The sequence below is a fragment of the Mesoplodon mirus genome (assembly GCF_964341445.2).
Source record: "Mesoplodon mirus genome assembly, chromosome: 4".
NCBI lineage: Eukaryota > Metazoa > Chordata > Mammalia > Artiodactyla > Ziphiidae > Mesoplodon > Mesoplodon mirus.
Window position 1 is genome coordinate 15,918,047 of NC_138979.1, and position 19,463 is coordinate 15,937,509.

The 19,463-nt window shown below is 34.6% G+C and overlaps 1 protein-coding gene across 1 annotated transcript in view; it reads right to left on the minus strand.

Annotated features, from left to right (window-relative positions):
* MALRD1 (MAM and LDL receptor class A domain containing 1) overlaps nucleotides 1–19,463 on the minus strand; it is a gene marked incomplete at both ends in the record, with an annotated part of 598,196 nt that overhangs the window by 378,069 nt on the left and 200,664 nt on the right. The window contains 2 exons of the mRNA XM_082619568.1: nucleotides 5,076–5,238; nucleotides 7,718–7,894. Coding sequence (XP_082475694.1) covers nucleotides 5,076–5,238; nucleotides 7,718–7,894 — 340 coding nt within the window. The remainder of the gene's footprint in view (nucleotides 1–5,075; nucleotides 5,239–7,717; nucleotides 7,895–19,463) is intronic.

Sequence of the window (19,463 nt, forward strand, 5' to 3'; positions counted from 1 at the left end):
TGTTATTTTATAGACATATTCTGCACATAATACTTTTTCACACTGCTTTCCACTGCCATCAAAGATATGATGCTGACATCAGAAGCAAGTTACTGTTATTTTCTCTAGAGTGTTAACTTGTTTGCATTTTTTCCTTTATTTTTGTGAATTTTTCTATTCCCTTTTAGGGAACCATCCTCTTCCCTTTATGCTTGATAGTAATTCACAGTGTATTGAGGATGGAATATGTTACAAAATAGCAGAAAATTCTTCTCTGGTACCCTAAAGAGGCAATCACTCATCATCAATGATAAGCAAAATGGCATTACCTCTGACCTCCTGAGCTTGTGGTCCAAGAAAGACATACAAGGTCTTTACTTTATAGAAATACTGTTTCTCTCTAGTTCATGTCAATAAAACCCCCTCACACGGTTGGGAGACATAACTATGTACATCCTAAGAATTTTAAGATGTCAAAAATATGATAAACAGTAATAAAAGGCCAATAAAAAATTGGGGAAAATCTCTACAACATTCATAACAGATAAAAAATCACCTCACTGCTTTAAAAGATCTTATAAATCAGTAAGAAAAAAACAAGCACTACAAACTGAAAACCAAGGAAAGAGCACAAACAGGAAACACACACACAGAAATACACTTGGACAAGGTACAAATAAAAAAAAGAGGTTACCCTCTCTTTGTATTAAAGAAATGAAAAATATACAATTAGCTGCTACTATAACCTATTAAATTGGAAAATACACACACAAAAAATTAAACATTCAAGTGTCTGGCAAGCATACAGAAAAACAGACACCATCATGCACTGCTTTCAAAAATGGTACATTTTGCAAAGTAACACAAAATTATAAATCAAATGTTTTAACATATAAATAACAACAAATATAAAAATTCTACTCTGTACTCTCAGGATATAATCTACAATTTGTGTAAAGCTGCATAGTGGTCAGTGCAGATTGATTAAATCTGTGTATAATCAAAAGCAACTCAGAAATCAAATAGTGAGGAATTAAATTAGTGAATTATGGTGCATCCCGTTAATGGAAAACTATTACCCCATTAAAAAAAGTATTGGTAAATAATTGCTTATAGATTGTAAATAAAATTAAAAGCATATTAAAAAATGTGATTGATAGAACCTATTTTTTGCTAAATATATATGTATATATGCACAGTGCTTTTATCATAGTGGCAAGATTATAGTTGTTAACATTACTTCCCTTTCTTATCTATATTTAAATATTTTCCTACAGTAAAAATACATTTCTTCTTTTGTGGAAAAAAAGTATTTCTGTAACAATAAAAAAGTCAGTTCTTAGAATAATCAGTAAATGGTCTTTACCTATAGTATTATTTTAGTTCATTTATATTAGCCACTAAAATTCAAATTTGGAGAGTCTTTTCAGGTATTATTAAATACAGAGACACAACCAACATAGACCCACAGACCTGAGTGTCCACAGTGGGCCTCTCTTTCTGCTGGGCATTACACATCTATTCATGTGTATGCTGGTTTCATGTCTGATTAAGCTTACTATTCTCAAAGACCAGATGCTCAGGAAATACATCACTAATGTAAGAATGAATTGTGTGCCTAGTCAAGGCTACTTCTCCTCCAGACCATAAGGATCTTTGAGTATTTGGTGTATCTGCATATACAAATGTCATCAGATCATATTGATGTTGGTTCATATGTGATATATATATATGTACATAAATGGTTCATATGTGATATAGTATGTTCATATTTTCAAGTCTTTGTCTTAATATAAGAATTAAATCTAATTTATCTTTACTTAGTTGAGAAAACATATTTTTTTCCTCCACATTTTGTATAAGTATAATAATTTTGTGCAGGAGTTAGAATGCAAATAAATTTACTTCATCTTAACGTGGTTAAAGGGAAGGCACATTCAAAAATTATATAATGAGGGCTTCCCTGGTGGCGCAGTGGTTGAGAGTCCACCTGCCAATGCAGGGGACACGGGTTCGTGCCCCGGTCCGGGAGGATCCCACATGCCACAGAACGGCTGGGCCCGTGAGCCATGGCCGCTGAGCCTGCGTGTCCAGAGCCTGTGCTCTGCAATGGGAGAGGCAACAGCAGTGAGAGGCCCGCGTACCGCAAAAAAAAAAAAAAAAACTGCCTTGGCTTATTGAACTGATTATAGAGGTCAGAGTACAGGATTCTGAGATCTTATGAAATTACAAACCGCAAGGAATCATTACACAACACTTCCAAATCTTCAATGTTCTAAACATATTTAAATTTGAATTAGCTACAAAGCTCGGATGCTAAGTAATCCAAATACCTTGATTCAATGATAAGCAAATAATAATTTTTTAAAACAATTCTCAGCTGAGTAAGACTAATGTTTTTGCCAAGTTTCCTAGTAGTTCCTGGAGCATGAATGGATATAAACTCATTTTTCTTCTGTGGTGTGTGTGCGTGTGTCGTTGTTGTTGTTGTTTAACTAGATTAGGGTGCTTTCCCCAAAATACCAAGAAAATATTTTTTCTATTAAATATTCCCTCTCACTGCATAAGTTAGAGGAAATAGAAATTTCGTCCAACTCCAATCTCAAAAGAACATGCAAATTGCAACTGATGATATTTACATTGAAGGGATTTTACTTTATTTTTTCTCTGGTTGTAGTTGAGAACAATATTTATTTATAAATAAATATTTAGATTCCAACCCCAGGAAAAAAAAATCATGCCAGGTGCCCTTAGTTGGTCCCTGCTGAGCTGGATGAAGGGAGAATCCACTCACCAAGCCCCGTGCTAAGACCATGGCCACACAGAAGAAGCCCTAGAAGAAGAGATGACTATTTCTAATTCATATACAAATGCTGAATGCACCAGTTGTATGGAATGGTGTTACTCTCCCACAAACAAACAAGTAAAAAATAAAGATGCAACCCTTAATTCAGACCCAGAGTGCACTTTAGATCCTCAGGTACAAAGAATAGTCCATTAAAGTGTGAACACAAAACAGTAGACTGTGACTTGGACTATGACTTGTTTTTCATCATGGAAATGAAACGGTAAAATTTAAGACCTTACTGAAGAGTCATCTGCACAGTGAAAACTTCCCTACATATTCCTACCCCACCATGACTCTTCTAGGTATTTTATTGCTTCATTAGGTGTATGAAGTGAGAGAATATTTTGAAATACGGTAATGTGATTTTTTTCTCCTTTTGCACTTGCTTATGAGTGTTCCTTACCAACCCAAGCCAGAAGCAATCTTTACCTTAGGGTGAAGTGGAATCATAGAAAGTAAAGAGAAAGAAAGAACTGGTGTAGAGCTTTTTGATTTTCAAAACTGGTCTTGAAAACTGTTTCAGACACAGTAGTCTAAAAGCCTGGCTTTAAATCTCTAGAGCCAGATACCTGAGAGAGAAAAGCATTTTCTAAATGGAAAAGCTCCCCTTTAATTATATAAAACAAACAAACAAACATAATTTGGATAAACTGAGCTTGGAGTTCTACTATAAGCCAAAGAGTAGAATAAATGATGCATAAGAACTATTTCACAAAGTAAAAAATGTCAGACCTTCCTTGGCTGAAGAAAGAACCTAGAGAGAAGGGGAGAGGAAAACTGGAGAAGATAGAAGCTTAGGAACTGCCCCCTTCTCCAGGATTTTGTCATGTAGAGCACATTCATTAAACATTATCTGATTATTAAGTATTCTTATTTAAAATATATTTAATTTTGTGCCTTGTAGCCTTTAATTATAAAGCATAAATATATTGATCCTAATCATCAACTAACTCACTCAACAAATAATTACTGGGACTTAATACATAATGAGCCTTAGAAATAATGCAATAAATGGGAATCACAGTCCTTGAAATTACTCAAGGAATTTGCAGTCTATTGGAGGCAGTGGGTGAGGGTCAGAGACAAGTTAAAAGCCGATTATATTCCTTTGCTTATATGCTGTCATATTTCTGTTTATACTTTTACCACCTAGAAGTGAGATTCTAGTCTGCCTTTTTCTTAACAGAAATATAGTTTATTAGTGAAGTATGGCTTATTTGTATGAGCCACAGAAACTTTCTGAAATTACCCTGTGCTTTTTTACGTCAGAAGCAGCTCAAGGAAATTTTGTATCCTGAAATTTCAAAAATTACTTGCCAACTGTCAAATGTGATCAAAACAAAGCAGTATGAATATCTACTACTCTATATACTCTGGGCATCCTGGCTGCAGACGTTTAAATAAAATGATGGTAAAACTGGAACCATTTTAATAGAACAAAAGGGAGCTCAGAAAACCAGGGTGAAAAAGTCATCCCAGGGAAAGAAAAATCATTGTACACTTAAGATACCGTGGTCCCCTTGAGTGCAAGGTCAAGTTGGCCAGGGCAATGATGGACTGGACAGTGGATATACCTTTAGTTTTCTTTGAAGCAGCAGCCTAGGAACTGGGGGTCATGAAGCTTTAACTGAGGAGAAGTGTGAAGGCATAAAGATTTGGAAAAGATTCTTTGTAATATAAATGGGGATTCCTTTGTTGTCTTCAGTAACGTTTCCTTGAAATCAATAAAAGGAAAGAGGAAGAATGGGATCTTGTAGGAAGTGAGCACTCAATATATTTGTGGACTACAAAACAGGGGAAAGGTATGAATTATTAAACCTCGAAAGAAAAGACCAAAATAAATGATGATAAAGAGCAAAGACTGGAAGAAGAGGGAAAGGGGCAAGGTGTTGGAGGAGGAGCTGAAAAAGGAAGAAAAGGAGAAAAGAAATTTGGAGGGGAAGGAATGAATAGATAATTCTAAAACAACATATTAACAGTGCTTTTCGATGAGTGGTGATATTACAAATAATTTTTCTTTATTTACTCATGCTTTTCTCTGGTTTCTATGACTTTGATAAGAGCATTTACTATTTTTTAATTAAATTTTTTTAATTTTGTAAGAAAGAGTACACTTAGCCCACTTATGCTCTCACTTAAACCTTCATCTTTATAAGAGCACTAACAGGGTAAGGTGGTGTGGCAGGAATTTGGGAACTGCTTAGTAAATAGTCCCTAACAGACATGTTCCAAATGCGTGGACACTTACGTTGTATGATCCACCGACGGCCTGTGATTTTCTTCCCCATGATGAATACTGGTTCCATTACCAAGTCCCCACCTGAATGTGTTTGAATCTTGAATTAATTTTTCTGAGATTGGCTGGTACCATTTACACAGGCTTCCTTTTTCAAAGCTGCAAACTTCCATAGCTTGAATAGGATGGGACAGAAATAAAATGAGCTAATCGCAATAAATGTATTAATAAATGGCAATTTCCATCTGCATCAGCACTTTCTTACTCTTGGGGTTTCTTTAAATTATAATCTAACTTTTAAGCATAACTGAAATAATTAGGCAAATTGTTTACATAATCACTAGAAGAGTTTTAAAGAAATCTAGGTGTATTATATTCCAATATCTATATTAACTGAAATGTGGAAATAAATGCACATACTGAAGATTCTGCTTTCATAAAGAAGTGAGATTTTAATTCGCTCTGAAAGCAGCAATTTAAGAATTGCCACTCTGTTCTGACACAACACTTACGTTGCTTATATGACCTCCAAGTTCTGATAAGTCTGTTCTTTTTTCACAGTATTATCGCAAACCTAAATCCCAAATTCCAAATTACTTAAATTCAAAGCTATAAGATTTATAACAGCTTTTATATTGAACCTCTTTCCTTGAAAGTTTTCAATATTCTTGTAATGACTGTATTCTAATATCAAACAAAATTAAAAGTCCAGTGATTTTTTAAATATATAAGTTGTGTGTGAAGACAAATGCTTTTTTTTTTCTCTCCTTGTCTCTCTCTCCTTCTCTCTCTGATGTGTTCATGTGTCTGTCTGTCTTAAATTCTCTACTTTTTGAATAAAAGAAAAGATTCAATGAGGTATTGTGTATACAATAGAAAGCCTGGTGTGTACTCCAGGTTTTAAATGGCATAAATGGTGATGGCATAGGCTACCACTACTATCATTTAGAAACTTGGGTTCATGATTTAACATAAAATTTGAGAAGGAAAACTTCATCAAAAAAAGTGATTTTAATCATGACATTCAGGTGTGTTATTTAATCTCTGATATTAATATTGATCATATAATTATACTTATTTTGTGAAGAGATTTAGAATTCAAAAGAATCCTGTTCATCATATTATTAAAAAAGATTTTAAAAATTGTATATTTTTCAAAAATTAGAGGACACAGTTTCAGATAAGCTAAGATCTGCTGTACAACATTGTACCTACAGTCAACAATACTGTATTGTACACTTAAAAATTTATTAAGAGGATAGATCTTATATTGTATTACCACAATGAAAAAATTACAAAATATGACTGTAGATGACAAGCAGATTTATCATAATAGTTCATTTTACAAAGAGACAGAGAAGGCAAGACACAATTTGTTCACAACTAAATGGTAATAACTCATGTTTAATCAAAATAAATAAATATCCCCATGATTTTAATAATTAAATAGTAGACATTCATTCAGGACATTTACAGAACTTACCAAAACTTCCCATCCAATCATAAATGGCATTACTAAAATTTCAAAGTTGAACTAAGAAGAAAGTCAGTACTTACTAAAGATGCTCACTAGGTGTAATTAATTAGATTTTGTGTAAACTTTTACAAAGATGACTTATGTGTGATCAGAAGAGGATTTTAGTGTCTTCCCATGAGGGAGCCTGAATACCACAGCATCGTCCATTATATTATCTTACATCTGTGATGCACAGTACATCTTCCTGACCAACTTGAGTTAATTACTGTCCCATCTTATTCACAGAGTGAATTAGTTTTGATTTTATGAGGTTTTTTGGCCTGGATTAGTTTATTATGTATTTGTATTTTTTAAGTTTTAGAATTCCTTGACGAGGCTGACATAAGACAAATTAGAATTTCACTATACGCTGTATTATCTGTATGTTCTAAACCATCAGTATTATCAAGACACTTGAGCAATATTATGGTAAATTCACATACAACTTAATAAAGAGCAAGGAAGGGGAAAAAAATCACAAGTGTTTATTCCTTCTGATCCTGTGTTTTGCCCATTCAGACACAGATTAATTTTTCTACTCTCAGTTCGTATCTCTGACTGAGAAGTTCACTTCTAAATTAAATAATTTGCCTTGATCCATTTAGGAGAAGCCATAGATTGGCAAGTGTCAATAAATGAAAACCATCTTTCAACAGTACCTAGCCGTTGAAGTGTCCACATGTATTAGGATTGGTTTTCTTATTAACTCTGCACATTTGAAATAGTATTCATTTTATGTGTGCATTTTGACAATGGCAAAATTTGAACAGATTCATCTAATTTGAGGGTATTATGCTTCTTCCCTAAACATTTCTATTTAGTGATTGTGACAAACAGAGACAAAGAAAGAGATGAATAAAAATGATAAATGATAGCTCTGTAGTCAAGCTAAGTCCATGAAAACAAGTATTTTGAATTTAAATATTAATTTAAAGACACCTCTTGTTGGACATGATACAAGAATGTATGCTGGTTCTTCTATCATTTTCTATACAAATAGTCTTTATGTTAAGAAACTGCTTTAAGCCAGGTTGAAATTTTCTAACTAGGACATTATGCCATGCTACTTGAGATAACACTAGTATTTTCTTATCAGTTTTATGGCTATATTTAATGCAAAATTTAGGAATTCACGTACCGCAGGATGATTCATCTGATTTGTCAGGGCAGTCATATCTAAAATCACATTTCTGGATATTCTCAACACATTGACCATCAGACCTGCAAACAAATTCATTGTCGGTACAGTTGTGTGGAGGTAAGGTTACTGGAACTGAAGTTGCTGGTGGAGTTGGAAGGTTCACTGGCAAATTACCTTGAAATAATAGACAAGTATCATTTTGCAGATTTTTCCATTTCTTTAAAGATTTCACACAATAAACTTTATTAAGTATACTTCACACTCAATATTATAAAGAATATTTGATAGTATTTGCTAATCTGCTGAACTTCTTTATGTAAGCATATAAGTTGGGGTTCATGGCTTTAGTAATGGCAAAGAACTTTAGATATCTTTGATTATAAAATAAGTGAAGGCACAGATGGAAATTATTGAAAAGCTCTTCAGAGCTCACTGAACAAATGGAAGGTTCAAGAACAGGGCTTGGAAGATCAACAGGAACCAAGTGAATCCCAGGTGCTGGCGTTAGGAACCAGAGTCAAGGTCAGGTTAAACCTTCTAGCCCACTAGGTGAATAAACTTTGTTCTTCCACTGCTACAATGAACTTAACATCTCCTCTTTGTTTCAGATACCCCCACATAGTTGGGATTCAAGGTTGCAAGATAGACCCAAACCAAAAGTATTCACCCAGAAATATTTAAATAAGCTATAATTTCTGATATTACAGAGGTTAGAAGAAATTTACAGAAGTAGATTAATTTAGAGAGTAAGCTATCCAATAAGCACTTATTAATAACATCTCTGTGTCATATACATGGCAGATGTAGTGGATTTAAAGCCAAACATACTGTCACTGCCATAAAAGAGTTTACAGATTAGTGGATAAGGCAGTTAGGAAATTCTTTCATTACAGTTCCATGGGATAAGTTTAGGATAGAGATTTTAACATGATGGAGGCAAGAGTGACACCTATCCCTTAACTCCTGTATTCACAACCACAGACCATGGTATATGGTGGGTACACTATCATTGTGAAGTGAGTGAATAGATATACAGATGGATGGAAGGATGAAGGAGGGATGGAAGGAGGGATGGAAGGAGGGATGGATGACAGAGTAAATGAATGAATAGATGAACAAAGGTTAAAATTGTAATAGTATATTAAGAGAACACAGGAAAAGTCTGTATCAGATGGGGAAGACTTCCTGGCATGGTGATGTTTAAACTAAGTTTTTAGTTTTGGGTTTTGTTTTGTTTTGTTTTGTTTTGTTTGCCGTACGCGGGCCTCTCACTGTTGTGGCCTCTCCCATCGCGGAGCACAGGCTCCGGACGCGCAGGCTCAGTGGCCATGGCTCACGGGCCCAGCCGCTCCGCGGCATGTGGGATCTTCCCGGACCGGGGCACGAACCCGTGTCCCCTGCATCGGCAGGCGGACTCTCAACCACTGCGCCATCAGGGAAGCCCTTGGGTTTTTTTTTAACTTTTTATTTTATATTGGAGTATAGTTGATTAACAATGTTGTATTAGTTTCAGGTGTAAAGCAAAGCGATGCAGTTATACATATACACATTTTAGTTTTAAAGAATGATTTGTTGCTGGGTAGATAAAGAAGGGTACAAGGTCTTTTGAGGCAAGGAGAAAAGACTCATGTGAAGACAGAGGAATATATTTTCCTGTTGTTTTCTGGAATACTGTGAGAGTTTGACAAGAAGACTATCTTGGGATATGGTAAGAATGCATCGGATGGAGTCATTAGATATGGGACTAAAGAGGAGAGGGCTATCAGGTCACAAAGAGCTAAGTGGGACCGACTAGGATTTTGAAGTAAATATAAAAAGCTGTGGAGAAACATCAAGATATAAAATTTCCACTTCAATAAATACTTATCAGGCACTAGCGAGGAGAATGATTTGTTGGTGGCTCTGACATGGGGAAGAGAGAACAGCTGAGCTTCTACTTTAATTCCAGGCAACTAATAAACCAAAGCAGAGATGTTTTGCAGGGGACAGCAAAGACCTGAGCAATATTACACGTCCAGTGTCTAGAGGACTGGGGATTTGGGTGCTTTGGGGAATTTGAGGAGAGTCCAATAAATTGTACTTTATTTCTTAGCTCAGGTTTTGAAGCAATTAAGAACTAAGACTGAAGTGTAGGGCAGCTGGTAGAGCAAAATATCAACCTTTTTATGGATGAAGTTGATACTGGAAAAGAATAGCCTATATCTGTAGGCAGGTAATCTTTCAGCGTGTGAAACTCAGACATAAACAGACTAAGTTATAACCTGTGCTGGAAATTTCTATACAGAAGCTGACCATTGTGAACTACAGCAAGGAGGAGCTGAGCAGATCTCAGGCTTCCTTCAGCTAACTCTCTCCACAAAAAGAGGAAACTAAGAGACCAGGTATGCATGTGCAGGCTCTCCTTGCTAACTCAACAATCCATTGTTGCTTTTCCCACAGTTGACATTAGCGTTCACTGTTGGTGTTTTACATTCTGTGAGTTTTAATAAATGTATAATGACAGGCTTCCACCATTAACGTGTCATACAGAATAGTTTCACTACACTAAAAAACCTCTATGCTCTGCTTATCTGTCCGTCCCTGCCCCCAATCCCTGGCAAATACTGATCCTTTTACTGTCCCCATAGTGTTTTCCAGAATGTTATATAATTAGAATCATACAGTATGTAGGCTTTTCATGTTGGTTTCTTCCACTTATTAATATGTATTTAAGTTTACTCCAAGTCTTCTCATGGCTTAATGGTATGTTTCTTTCCAGCACTGAATAGTATTCATTGTCTGGATATTAATCCAGCACTGAATAGTATATCCATTGTCTGGATATACCACAGTTTATTAATCTCCTACTGAAGGACATCTTGGTTGACTGGGCATCTTTTCATATACTCATTTGACATCTATATATCTGCTGTGGTGAGATGTCTGCTCAGATCTTTTGTCTGTTTTTTAATCTGTTGATTTTCTCACTGTTGAGCTTACAGTGTTCCTTGTATATGTTGGATAACTCCTTCATCAGATAGTTCTTCTCCCAGTCTGTGAACTGTCTTCTCCATCCATTAAAAATGTCGTTCACAGAGAAGTTTTCAATTTTAATCAAGTATAATTTGTCAATTATTTCTTTAAATGATTGTCTTTGGTGTAGTATCTAAAAAGTCATCACTATAACCAAAGTCATCTAGATTTTCTCCTATGTTATCTTAGGAATTTTATAGTTTTGCATTTTAGATTTAGGTCTACAATCCACTCTGAGTTCACTTTTGTGAAGGGTATAAAGTCTGTGTCTAGATTCTTTCTTTTTTTCACACGGATGTCTAGTTCCAGCACCATTTTTGGAAAAGACCATCTTTTTCCCGTTGAATTGCCTTTACTCCTTTGTCAAAGATTAGTTGACTATATTTACATGGGTAGATTTTTGGCTCTCTATGCTCTTCCAATGATATATTTCTCTGCTTTTTCACCAATACCACACTGTCTTGATTACTGTAGCTTTATAATAAGTCTTGAAGTTGGGTAGTGTCAGTCCTCCAACTTTGTTCTCCTTCAATATTGTGTTGGATATACTGGGTCTTTTGCCTCTCAGTATACACTTCAGAATCAGTTTTTCTATATTCACAAAATAATTTGCTGGGATTTTGATTGAGATTACATTAACTCTATAGATCAAGTTAGGAAGAATTAACATCCTGAATATAGTGAGTCTTCATGCATGTTTTTGTATCCTTATCTCAAACATACATGTTCCATTTAAAATATACATTATTTTGTGTCTTAGAAAATTTTACATAAATAATATTCATATTTCTTTTGAATTTGCAATATTGACTCAAAACATATTTTTCTGATTTATCTCTATTGTTACATACAGAATCAATTCATTCATTTAACTGGTTAGGGTGTTCAATTAAGTGAATATCTTGAGTCAAATATTTATTGTATGAATAGTCCGTAGCTGGCATATCTCTTCTCAAGCAGGACAGTAACAATATCTATAAAGTGTGCTACACTGGATGTCTTTGTACATTTCTGTTTGCAAACATATGCCAGAGTATTTCCAAGGCAAGTTACCTTGAAATGAAATTTCAAAGTTATAAGGTATGTAATCAGTCAACTTAAGTAGTTGTTTTCAAAGGTGGTTTACCCATTTCCACCCAGAAACGTGTGCATTTCTCATATTGCAGCCAACACTTGGCATCATCAGATTTTTTTAAATGTTTGCCAGGGTTACAGGTCTGAAATTATAATTCCTTGATATTCTAACTTGTATTTCCCTAATTATTGAGACATTTTTTAGGGGCCACACAAGTATCTTACTTTCGTTTTTGACTAACTATTCACATACCCTGCTCTTTTTCTCTACTGAATCCAGTGTCTTTTTCTTATTAATTTATAGGTTTAAATTAATCCCATATTCTCCATACTAATCCTCAATCATTTGTCTAAGTGACACATATGCTCTCCTAATCTAGTCTTTCCATTTTCTATGGTGTCTTTCAGAATAAAAAAACCCCTCTAATTTTAATATATCAATCATTTCTTTTATGGTTTGTGCTTTAAAATTTCACTAAAAGTAATCTTCCCTATTCTAATGTCATAAATATGTTTTCTATAATTTCCATAAAATTTTGATAGTTTTATTTTTCATATTTAGATCTTTCCTCCATCTGGGCTCTACTGTTATCTATTATCTGTGATGAGAATCTAAATGCAATTTTTTTTCACATGAATGGCCACTTTTTGATCTATTAGTCTATTGGTGCAACTCAAGCTTCTCTCACTTATCATTTTATATTTTATTATGAAATATATTATACATATATAAGAATGAACATAAAATATATGCCTGGTTTAAAGAAGAAGAAGAATAGCCATATATTTACCTTCCAGTTTATGGAAATGAAATTCACAAAAAGTTTTGAACCCTCCAGTGTTTCCCTGCTGACTCCATCCCCTCATTGGCATCTCTCCTGGTTCACAGTACAGTGAAATTTGTGTTTTTTATTTCTTTGCTTTCATTTGTGTTTATATTTTCTTCATTTGCATATATACCAAATAACGTCTTACAGTGCTTACTTATTAGCTTGTGTGACTAAATAACTTATTGTGAAATTCTTAGAATAGTGACCATATACATGGAGCACCATGTAGGTCCTTTATAAATAAATAAAATGTTGTTTAGATTCAAACTTTAGATGAATGGACTCCATTCTCTATATAATCAGCAACTTGATGTTTTTCTGAACATTGTACATTCATTCATCCAAACTAATGTGTTTTCTTGCAGTTTAGCTGTGTTGACTGCTGTATAATGTTTCACTATATGAATATGTAACATATGTTATATAGCCATTCTACCAGCAGTGGTTTTTGAGTTGACTCTGAGGTTTTGTTTCTTTGTACATTTCTCCTGAGGTACCTACGTGTGGAATTGCTTGGTCACAGAGGATGCACATCTAAATTTACTAGATAATGCCAAACTACTTTCAAAAGTAATTGTATCAATTTCTATATTTCTCAGTAGTGTATAAATATTCTGGTCATACCACATGCTCATCATCCACTGGTATGTCTAGAATTACCCGCACGTTTGCCATTTTCTTTGCTGTCTCTTCCCTTTTGCATCTCAGCCCTTGTTGAGCTCATTCTGTCTCCTTTAAATGTTCACATTTACATAGTTCATTTGGTAGGAGTCTGGTGCAGTGAAATCATTTTTTGTTTATTTTTGGATGTCATGCTCTGAGTGCCTGTTTTCATCCTCATTCCTGAAAGAATTTTGCTTGGCTCTATACTGTTATTCTTTCTCAGAACTTTGAAAATAATTTCAACTGTCTTCCTACTTCCATTCTTGCTATTGTGAAGTCATCTATTAATCTGATTGCAGTTCTTTTGTAACTGTATTTTAATCTCTGGCTATTTTTACCATAATCTTCCATTTCATTTATTTTTTTCTAATTCATTTCCATAAGCCTAGACCTGGATTTATTCTAATATTTTGCATGAGGTTGAATAGGCTTCTTAAATCTTATGTTAATTCTTAGCCATCGTATCTTTGAAAATTGCTTCTCCTCCATTTTCTTTATTCTCTCTCTGGAACTCCATTAGCTTTTATGATCTATCCTTCAAGTAAATCTATCCCTTCCATTTTCCTTTTCTATCTCTCTCTGCTGCTCCCTGAAATTTCCTCATAGTTATTCTCCAGAAGATTAATCACAGCATTGATTCAGCTATTTAATTCATCTGCTGGGATTTTTATTTCATTGATTTTATTTCTCATTTCACAATGGCCAATTTGATACTTCTTTCAAGATTTTGTTTTGTTTTGTTTTGTTTTTTTTGGACAACATCATGCTATTTTCTTATGGCTTAGTGTCCTTTAATATTTTAAATTATTTATTAGTTTTCTATTTTTTGCATAACAAATTTCCACAAACCTTAGAATTTTAAACTAATAAACACATTATCTCACACAACTTATGTAAGTGTGAAACACAGAAGAGGCTTAGCTTGGTGGGTTCTAATTCAGGGTCTCATAAGATTATTGTCAAGATGTCAGCCAAGGCTGCAGTCATCTGAAGGCTTGACCAGGGATGGAAGACCTGCTTTCCAAGGGGGCTCATGCCTGGGAAGTTAGGCTACTGTTGGCAAGAGGTCTCAGTTCCTGGGCTTTCTCCATAGGGCTGCTTGTGTATCCTTCAGACATGGTGTCTGACTTCCCCCAGAGTGAGTGATCCAAAGGAAGACAGCAGAAGCCTAGCTTTGGAAACCACACACAGTCATTGCCACGTGGGTCATTAGTTACACAGGTCAGTCCTACTCAATATGGGAGGGGCCTGGTCCACAGATCATGAATACCAAGAGGTGGGGATTATTGGGGGCTATTTTGGAGGTTGGCAACCATAATTTTTTGTGCTTGATTTTTATGTGAGAATCCTTCATCATCTAGTTTGTAGAAGAGTCCTTCTAGATTAACTTTGAGTTGTTCCTTTTGGAACCCCACTGGTACCTCCACCCAGGGATAATATACTCCTTTTTGCCCTCCTCTCCCCTTTTCCTGCCTCTCATCCATCCTATATTCTCTTTACTCCCTAACTCTAGCAATCACATTATGCTTTCTGTTGTATTTTTCCATTTTCTATTTCTCTCATGTGGGCATTTCTCTTTTTTAACCTCAGCTTAACATTTTAAAAAATGCATTTTATATTTGACATTTCTAGGTATATGTAGTGTTACAGTTTTCAGATCATCTGGTCTGCCACATTATTAAAATCAGTAGTCTTAACTGCATCTTTAGGCCTGGTTTCAATTTATACTAGGAAACAGTCCCTCACTTAAGAAGAAATCATAGACATGCATGACTATCTTAGAAAAAGGAGGTAGATGAGTCGTACTCAGGAAAAATAGAGACAAATCATTTTCCATCTCAGAAATGATCCAGGTAAAATGACCTGGATCCCAGGTAGGTAAAAATATCACTACTCTAAAAAAGAAATAGGAAAATCTTAAAATTCTTTGTCCTTTCCTCATTACCCTTTGTTATTCTACCAGAATTAGTGAATCTTAAAAGATAAATGTAATATGTCTGTATTTGAGAGCACCAAAAGAATTATTGGAAGAAAGTGTTTCTTACTCCAAAGTCCAATTCTGGAAATGGTGGTATAACTGGAAAGATGGAGTTGCCATTGATTACTTGGGATCTGCCATATAGAAGTAAAACAGAGCCCAGACACATGGTTAGACCAAGACATCATTTGGAGCTTGAGGCATGACGAGGACTGCAAGCTGCCTGACCCTCACAGATGGTTTATACTTTCATGTAAGGAACACAAAGTCAGCTTGTTTTACTTTGCTATGACTCAGAGCAGTATTTCTTATTAAAGAATCATGCTCTTAACTCAGGTGATACAAGAAATGACTTCATACAGTATATGGATAGACTTTACATTTTTAAAATATATAAATTGTGAACAACCTTAATAGTAAAACATACCTAGAACAATAAGCCCATCTTAGTCAGTCTGGGCTGCTATAATAGAATCCCACAGACTGGGGGGCTTAGACAACAATTTATTTCTCACAGTTCTAGAGGCTGAAAGTCCAATATCAGGGTACCAACGTGGCTGGGTTCTGAGGGCTCTCTTCCAGGTTATGTCCTTACATGGCCTTCCTTGGTACATGCATGCAGAGAGAGAGATATCTCACATCTTTTCCTCTTCTTATAAAAGCACTAATATCATCATGAGGGCATCAACTTCAACAACCCAAATTACCTTCCAAAGGCCCCACCTCCAAATACCATCACATTGGGGGTTAAGGTTTCAACATATGAATATTGGAACATTCACTCCATAGCAAAACTTGTGATTTTTTTTAAACCTATGATTGTTTAGAAATGCTGAAGTTGGTAGCAATGGTAGAGTTAATGCTCTTAAAATAAAAAAAAATTAAAAGCTTTGCAGATGAGACAAAACTGAAAGGTGAAATGCAAATAACTGAACACCAAGGAGCAGAGATTAGTCTGGTTTGATCTGATTTTCTTCCCCATCCCTAAGCCAAAGGGAAACCAGCTCACCTGCACAGCTGTCACCCTAGATGACTCAGGCTCCAGATGGACTCAATGTTCTAATTCTTTGCTCTGTGAATTCCTTGTAACAAATATGATATACTTCATGCTACCCTAGTATAATCTTTCTGGTAAAAATAAATTTTCCAACTTCTTTTATACTAGACTTCCCTCCATACAGCTATTCCCACACTGGTAATTAAACAAGTGAAACTTGATATTTTAACATCCTGAGCCCTTGATAAATTATTGCCAGCTTTAGACATATCACAACTGTGTGAATTACTTGACTAATATGCATGGTTGTTCTTTATCTCCAAGTAACAATGCATATGTTTTTCTTGTGACTTCTGATGTTAAGAAATACATTTAATTTAAAAATCTAAAAGTCTACTTGAGGTTTAAACATAATCAATCTTCAGAAAAATTTAAAAATTGAAATATCTACAGCACCAGGAGAAAAGCGTTTCCTATTTTTCCTATTGCACTTAACATAATAACCTGGAGTTATAACCACAAGCTGAAACGACTATATTTAGCATAATCATACTAAAGTGTCTGTGCTAGGTCTACTTCCTAGGATAGTAGGTTTTACTGAAACATAGCTACTCTTTGGATATGATTTATTAACAATTGTGACACAGCTGTATGCCTCATATTATGCATTGCCTCTTTTTTTTTCTTTCTCCAGTAGCATATCAGCTCTTTTTTGAAATATTTTTGCTTTACCACATGGATTCAATAAAAATTTCCAGGTAGCACAAGATATTTTCCATATTTAAAGACATTCTACTATCTTTGAAAGTGACTAAAAATAGACTTAACTAGCAGTTGGACAATTTTCAAGCTAAACTTTAAGTATTTCAACAGCCTTCTCCATTTTTGGTATTTAGCATTTCCTTCAATTAAAAGATGACAAAATTTTAAAGTTTTAAATTTAAAATAGGTTAAATCAGTTATTTGTTGAATTTTGTTTTCTAGAAACTTATTGGGTTAGCCAAAAAGTTCATTTGGGTTTTTCATAAGATCTTATAAATAAAATACTAAGTTGCATGGACCATAGGCTTTGGGCAAAATTTTTCCCTAGGTATATGCTAAATCACTTTATGACACTACACCAAAGACCCTAAAACCAGAATATTTTAGATTACAATCACCGAGTCTCAAATTTCTTTATTTTTGCCTTGAAGTGTTTTACTGAGCTGCAAATATTTCCAACATTTCTAAAATTTTCTTCAGAGGCTGTATTTCCTTCTGAAAAATATGGATAAAAGAGGACCTCAAAGCAAAATGCTTTCATTTAATTTACTATCCTGAGAAAAATGTAATGGATACACCAAACAGCTTAGTATTAGAAGGTAAAAAGCTGCAGGTGATATCTGAAAAATGAACACAAAAGAACTCACACATTTTGCCACTGAAACAAACATTACTCTTTGCAGAAGGAAGGGAGACTTGATCAAGCACAAATAAAGCTGGTGAGATATTGAGGTGAAGGAGGAGGGATGTCAAAAATTCAATCAACTCAGCCAGTTTAGCAATAACAACAACAAAAACCATTCGGTGGGTAGGGGAGGAACATCATAAATATTGTTAAGCATTCTCTAAAGAGTTACCATACTTTCTCAATTTTAAGTATCATCAGTTGCAAGATATGCCACTGACTTAGTAACAACTTTCCTGGGAAAAGCAAAACATTAATACCTTGGATAGTGATACTCATTCTAATAATTAGTAGTTCTAGTAACTAATAAATCTAATACACATGCTGAATTCTGAAATTTTAACTTCGATGAAAAGTGCGTAGGTATTTTTTTTTTCAGTTTGAAAACAGTGTGTTGTGATGTTATGTCGTCACAGATTTATTTTTCCAAATAACCCAGCTATCTCACCAATAATCTTGGACACAAGAAAGAAAACTCCTGTTGCATGTATTCTGTTAAAAGAAACACACTCCTTGCTTTTCTGATGGAAGATGGAAGGAATAATGCAAAACAGATACTTCCTTTGGGATAATATTTTAAAATCTGAATGTCTGGCACCAATTCTTCCTAAATCTACTCTGAAGGTCTAATTCAAGGTGAAGGGAAAGCTATTTAACTTTGCCATTATTCCACATCATTATCTACTCTGGGATCAGACAACATCATCACACACTGATGCAAAGAATCATAGGATTCTATTGCATGGTTAAGATTGTCTACTTTCCCTAGAAATGTAATTAATCTTGCATAAACAGCTGTTTCTCTATTTTCCTCCTGAATTAGATTTAAAATGATAATCTCTATCATCAAAGTATTGAAACAAAGGAGATATGATCCATAATTGAGAATGGATTTGAAAATTGTTAGAAACAACTAGAAGTTAGAAAATGAGAGACACCTGACCTAGAGGAGCAAGTAATGATGGCCTAGGACAAAGTGAAAAGAAACTAAGTTTATGGCATCAAAACTATTGAGGAAAATTAATAAAAGTTTGCAGTTAAGAAGCTCAGTCATTCGCGTCAACAGCGTTTTGAACCAAGGTCATGGCAGAGGTAATGGAAAAAGTAGAACAGATGTGAGAAATATTTTGGAGTGTAAGGGGAAACTTAAAAGTTTAAGGGGAAAGCCAAAGACGATGATGGTATTTCAATCCTGGGTTGCTCGAGGATACTGAGGTCATCAAAAGGAACAAGGGAGACGTAGGGGAAAGAGAAGTTGATTTTGAGGAAATAGGTAAAAATGAAATAATCTACTCCTTTTTAGTCACTTTTAGTATAAAATAAAATTACAGGTTACAAATCTGCTCTTTGGACATGAGGTCAATAGTTTGTGTATTTTTAGTTTTTTATTTGTTTTGTTAATCAAGGAGGAAACATGCTGTAGATAATGTTCATATTGAAAGCAAATCAATGTCTGTAAGTGAACCTATGCGGACTGATCCCACCTCAGCTAACATGATGTCATGACAAAACACTGACTGATAATCAAGAGCAATATTTCTATTAAAAACCTAATTTTTATTTTCAGTTTCATCTTATGGTAAGATCACATCAGCTTCCTTTATGAAACCTATGGCTTCAGCAGGCTTTGTGGTTTCTGCCCAGAGCTTCTTTTGCTATGAAGCCAACATGAAAACCAAGCAGTTCAGTCTTTAAAATTCCATATTTTTCTTCCAAAACTTAAAGCAGAAAATTGGGACTAA